Below are 5,672 nucleotides of genomic sequence, written 5' to 3' on the forward strand. Positions count from 1 at the left end.
AAATATAAGAACTTATGATTGTTAAAAAGACCTTTGGTTTAATTACTTAACCACAAGAAAATTTGAAAACTTTATATATAGTCCTGTACATTATACGTTCCTTGTAGATAATTGCCAAATTCATAATTGATATTTATTCAAAACTAGGATGTAGTCAAAATGCAGTCAATGGTCGAGTCGTTGGTCGAGTCGTGAGTTTCAAACTAGATTAATTCAATAATAAATTAGTTTGAAATTCACAACTTCCATCAATGACTACATCCCGTCAGACTGCAACCGCCTACATTACTCTGCTTTATAATTGGCCAAAAATTTCTGACAATAATAAAACATATTTTTATTCCTATCACTTAAGATTTTAAGACATATATTAAGGAATTAACAAATAAATAGACTATGAATGTTTATTCAAGTGTCTAAATATTTTTTAAAATAAACAATTATTTTAGAAAATTGTAAATTAAGTTCAAAAATTCCTTATTGATTTTTTCCTCAAATACAAATAAAATATATAATTTTTTATTTGATTGATATGTAATAACAATGTAAAAGTATTGTACTATGTCAATTAATTATATTTGCCAAACTTTTAAAATAACACAAATAATTTTATTTAATTGACATTAAAATTTTTATTATCACAATACATAAAAAAATAAACTCATATTATTTTTACTTATTTTAAATTGGAGGGAGTACATATATAAATGAAAAATATACCTATTCAGACGTACTGCAAATTTCATCTAAGTTTGCTATTGGGTTGAACAACCCACTTGACAGTGGCCCAAAAGAAATTTAGAAACAGGAGAATTATACTTGCCACCCCTTTTTTATACCCGCCACCCCCTCCCCCTTCCCCTCAATTTATGATATTTCCAAAATACTCCTGATATTATTAACTCAAAATTTTTTACCATTTTTGGGAAAAAAATTATTGTTGGAAAAATTAGCCAAAAAAAATTTTCAGTACCCTTTAGCAAATTTTCGATATCCTTTTTTGTGTGATACCGGAGATTATTTGATTTTCACAAATTTTCGGTATCTGTTTACCGGAAATTCCAAATTTCCAGTGCGATTTACCTGATGTTTTAAAATTTCGGTACTTTTACAAAACTCATTACCTCGTACCGGAAATTCCCAAATTTCCGGTATATAACCCGTTACCGGAAATTTCAAATTTCCGGTGTGTACCAGTAATTTCAAATTTCCGGTGTGTACCGAAAATTTCGTTAAACCTGAAATTTTCAGTATGGCTGATGAAGTTTTATATCTTTGCGGTTCTGAACCGGTAGCTTAAGCTTTTTCTACAGATTCTTGCAGTGATCTTACACAGTACTTCGTGACAGATACGGTATGTTTACCTCATGTCATACACAAATTTTTTTAGTTTATATAGTTTAATGCAGTTATGTCATTGTACATTTTTGTGATTGTCAGATTTTTGAATCTCGAGATAAGGTTCTAGAATGGGCATGTGCTATTGGAAGAACTCATGGTGTTGCTGTTGTTACAATCCGATCCGATTCTGCTAATGGAATGCGAGGGAGAAAGGATAAATTGATTATGGGCTGTGACCGAGGAGGAAATTACAAAAAGAAAAATGAAGTTGCGGCCCCTTCTGATGGCAATTATACTATGAGGCTTAGATGCCCATTTAGGCTGAGATCTGCTTCGAATGGTATTGGTTGGAAGGTGGTGGTAAAATGTGGGATGCATAATCATAGACTAGATAAGGATATGTTAAGTCATGACATCTTGGGGCGTTTAAAAGATGATTAAAAAAAGTTTGTGAATGACATGACGAAGTACAATATGGCACCAAGGTACATCGTGTCTGCTTTGAAAGACAAAGATCCAGAAAATCTCACGAGTATTACCCAGATTTACAAAGCTAGAGCAACATACAAACTGGGCAAGAGAGGTGCACTGACAGAAGTGCAAATGTTATTTAGCCTTATTCACCAAGAGAAATACATGTGTTGGTCTAGAAATAAGGAGAATTCAGATATTGTGGCTGATATCTTCTGGAAACACCCTGACTCAGTTAAGTTGTTGAATATGTTTCCTTTGGTGTTGATTTTTGATTGCACGTACAAGACAAACAGGTCAGAATATTAATATTAATTGCTCCCATCTTAAAAATATGTAGAGTGGTCTAGTTTATGGATGCTTTTTTAATTGTGCAAGTACCGGCTACCACTGCTTGAGATTGTTGGTGTTACATCAACACAATTGACGTTTTCAGTTGCTTTTGCATATTTGGAACACGAAAGGGACGAGAACTTCACATGGGCACTGGAGAGGCTCAATGAGTTGTTCTATTGTGAGAAATTTCTACCAGATGTCATGGTGATGGACCGGTAACTTGCATTAATGAATGCCATTGATTATGTGTATCCAAATGCGTCATTTGCTATGTACGTTTCATATTTCAAAAAATGTTAGCATGAAATTTAAAGAGTATGTCAAATTAGAAAGACAAGAACATGCCATGGATCAATGGAACAACATGATGTATTCAAATACAAAAGACGAATTTGATGTACATCTCAACCACTTCGAGAGTGTATGTAGTGATATTCTATCATTTGTCAAGTATGTGAAAGAAACATGGTTAACACCATATAAAGAAAGATTTTTTGCTGCATGGATTAACATAGTCACTCATTTAGGGAACACAACAACAAACATGTACATTCTAAAAGAAAATATGTTTATGTTTTCTATTTGTGAGTTGTTTATTTAATGTGTCTATGATTTGTAGGGTGGAGTCTGCACATTGGAGACTGCAGAACATGTTGACAACAAGTCGAGGTGATTTATGTGCAAGTTGAGAGGCTGTGAACATAATGTTGAAGTTGCATCTAGGTTCCATAAGAGTGTCGTTTCAAAAAAGTATCGTCAACATTGAGCATCGGTATAACACTTCATTCTTTTCTAAATTGCACAGTTTTATTTCAAGACATTGTATACAAATCATTGGAAAGAAACTAGAAAAAGGAAAATTTGTTGGTGCGAGCAAGCAGAGGTGTGGTTGTTACATTAGAACAACATGTGGGTTATCGTGTGCGTGTCATCTCGTCGGCTACCAGATTCTAGGCATACCTATACCTTTGGAATCTATTCATGTGTTTTGGACAAAATTGCAAATTTATGAATATGAGGTGAGTCTTGACGAGGAGAAGTGGGATTTAGAAGAGGAGTGCGAAGAGTTGAAGCGACAATTCAGTACTATGGATATTGTGGGTCAAAGGGCGTTGAAGAAAAAAGTTTGTGATATTGCCTATCCATCCACATCTTCAATGTGTCCACCGCCGGTCAAATACAAGCCAAAGAGAGGAATTAAGAAGAGTAGAAAGGGGGAAGAAAGTGATGTGCATCGTGATCCAAGTTAGTGGGAATATGATGATGCTTTCCAGGGGAGTCGGACTATAAAGAGATCATGCACACAACCAAGTGGGAGTCAATCGTTAACCATGCAGATTGTAACGACTATTTTATTTACGTATTTTATTTGATTATGTGTTATGTGAATTATTTATTTGATTATGTGTTAATTATGTGTTTAATTGATTTTGTGTTATTTATTGGGAATTTTTAGTAAATAACATGAGTTAGTAAAACTATTAGTAATTGGGCATGTCATAGAATTAGTAATTGAGAGGTGTTAATTAGAGTCCATTAGCAATTTGAGAGTTAGTAAGGGTTTAACAAAACAAGGGTTTTAGAGAATAGAGAGTTAGAAGCTCATTTGGTAAAATTGGGAAAAGAAGAGAAGAGCAGAAAGCTAGGTTTGAAGATAGAGTTGGCTTCAATCTAAAACCCAATGTAAGGGTGGGTTTCTTTCAAGATAAAGGGTTGTATGATGATGTTTAGGGTGGAGTTTTGATTGTATGTTGCTATCCATGAATATCTGTTGTAGAATCTTAGGGTTTATGTTGGATTTTCATGAATTTGTGGTTGAAATCATGTTTTAAATGATGAGTGTTGATGGATGATGTTAGCTGGTGTTGATATGTGTCTTTAATTGCTGATTAATGATGGTTTGGAGTGGTGTAAGTGTGGTTACGCAGGTCTGACACGTCTGTGATTTTTCTGCATAATTGTGTGTCGGATGTTGGGAGAGATTTTGAAAATGCGCGAGCCTGTTAAGCGGAGCTGGTCCGCTAAGCGGAGCTGCGAAAATTGTTCACTTCTGGATTTAGTTTTGCGAAGTGCGTTTGAGCTTGCTGAGCGAACCCTGTTGTGTAAAACTTTTTGTAACTTTGAATTGATGTATCTTTTGATCTGTAACTCCTTTTTAAGTGCCGTGTGAACCTCTGTGAAGCTCTAATTGATGTCTTTCTAATGAAAATGAATTGAAAATCTTTAGATATCTTTTTGAAACCTTTCATTTAATTGTATGTTGTCGATTTAATGATGTTTTATGAAGTAGTTTGTGATGTATGTCGTAACGACGTGATTGAGATGTAGTAAATTACTATGATGGTAATGATACGGTTATTGCCATAAAACCTTGGCATTGAGTCGGATTTGTTTTATACGATGTATGACGTGTTGTTTGTGTTGTGTTTGTGGATGTTGTCATCTTTTGTTTGATTATGTTATTATTCTCTTTTGAGACATGTTGGATAGTTGTTGCCATGTTGGCAAGGATGTTATGATTTGAATTTATGTTGTTCTTTGAAATCTTCTGTGATATTATGAACTATTTGGTTTGAAAGATTAATGAAGTATGATTCCTCTGTTATATGTGTTATGTATGTATGATTATGAGCATGATTTTTGATGTGTTCTTAGTTAATAATTGTGACGGCTCAAATATGATGTTTGTTTGAGATTTTGTACTCTGATTTTCCTTGTTTAAATGCGGTGCAAATTTGGGGTGTTACAATAGTGGTATTAGAGCAGGTCGGTCCGTCCGACCAAGTGTCATGTCGTAGTATGGTCTAACAATCGTGTATCATTATTTTGCCCTGATTGCTTTTGTGTTGTATTGAAGAGTTGTGATGGCTGGAAGGAATGATGCTGCAATTGCTGCTGCTTTGGAAGCAATGACTCGGGCTTTGGAACATCAGTTGAATGTTGGTGAGAATGCTGCGTATCGCAATTTGGCTACCTTCCAAAGGGAGAATCCACCTATTTTCAAGGGCACTCATGATCCTGATGGTGCATTGACATGACTGAAGGAGATTGAGAGAATCTTCCGTGTGATTGATTGTACTTCAAATCAGAAGGTTCGGTATGGGACTCATACGCTAGCAGTCAAGGCGGATGACTGGTGGCTAGAGACTCGTCAGATGTTGGAGGCTAATGGTGAGGAGATCACTTGGGTTGTGTTCCTTAGGGAGTTCTTTAGGAAGTACTTTCTTGAGGATGTTCGTGGATAGAAGGAAATTGAATTCCTTGAGTTGAGACAAGGGAATAAGTCGGCGGTTGAGTATGTTGCTAAGTTTGGAGAGTTGGCTAAATTCTACCAACATTATGATGGACCAACTGGTGAATTTTTGAAGTGCATCAAGTTCGAGAACAAATTACACCCGGAAATTAACAAGGCGATTAGTTACCAAAAGAATCGTGTTTTTGCCGATTTGGTTGATAGTTGTTGAATCTATGAGGAAGACAACAATGCTTATTATCGGGTTATTAGTGAGAAGCAGGCAAGAGTC

At 35.1% G+C, this 5,672-nt stretch overlaps 2 protein-coding genes across 2 annotated transcripts; both read left to right on the forward strand.

Annotated features, from left to right (window-relative positions):
- Positions 1–1,252: 1,252 nt before the first annotated feature.
- LOC131637575 (uncharacterized) lies at positions 1,253–1,782 on the forward strand. The gene is made up of 2 exons (XM_058908174.1): positions 1,253–1,291; positions 1,441–1,782. Exons 1-2 carry the CDS (start codon positions 1,253–1,255, stop codon positions 1,780–1,782), a joined length of 381 nt encoding a protein of 126 aa, XP_058764157.1.
- A 33-nt stretch (positions 1,783–1,815) lies between these two features.
- Positions 1,816–3,398, forward strand: LOC131637576 (uncharacterized). The gene is made up of 5 exons (XM_058908175.1): positions 1,816–2,073; positions 2,191–2,363; positions 2,449–2,569; positions 2,768–2,817; positions 2,954–3,398. The coding sequence occupies exons 1-5, from the start codon at positions 1,816–1,818 to the stop codon at positions 3,396–3,398; spliced, it is 1,047 nt and encodes a 348-aa protein (XP_058764158.1).
- The last annotated feature ends 2,274 nt before the right edge of the window (positions 3,399–5,672 follow it).

The sequence above is a fragment of the Vicia villosa genome, unplaced genomic scaffold (genome assembly GCF_029867415.1).
Source record: "Vicia villosa cultivar HV-30 ecotype Madison, WI unplaced genomic scaffold, Vvil1.0 ctg.002030F_1_1, whole genome shotgun sequence".
Lineage (NCBI taxonomy): Eukaryota > Viridiplantae > Streptophyta > Magnoliopsida > Fabales > Fabaceae > Vicia > Vicia villosa.

What these genes read in the sequence shown, in the direction of transcription:
- LOC131637575 (XM_058908174.1), top strand. Translation starts at nt 1,253, where the DNA reads ATGGCTGATGAAGTTTTATATCTTTGCGGTTCTGAACCG. An exon ending in ATCTTTGCGGTTCTGAACCG is followed by an intron (nt 1,292 to 1,440) that starts GTAGCTTAAGCT and finishes TGTGATTGTCAG; the next exon opens with ATTTTTGAATCTCGAGATAA.
- LOC131637576 (XM_058908175.1), top strand. Translation starts at nt 1,816, where the DNA reads ATGGCACCAAGGTACATCGTGTCTGCTTTGAAAGACAAAGATCCAGAA. An exon ending in TGTTGAATATGTTTCCTTTG is followed by an intron (nt 2,074 to 2,190) that starts GTGTTGATTTTT and finishes TAATTGTGCAAG; the next exon opens with TACCGGCTACCACTGCTTGA. An exon ending in GATGTCATGGTGATGGACCG is followed by an intron (nt 2,364 to 2,448) that starts GTAACTTGCATT and finishes AAAAAATGTTAG; the next exon opens with CATGAAATTTAAAGAGTATG.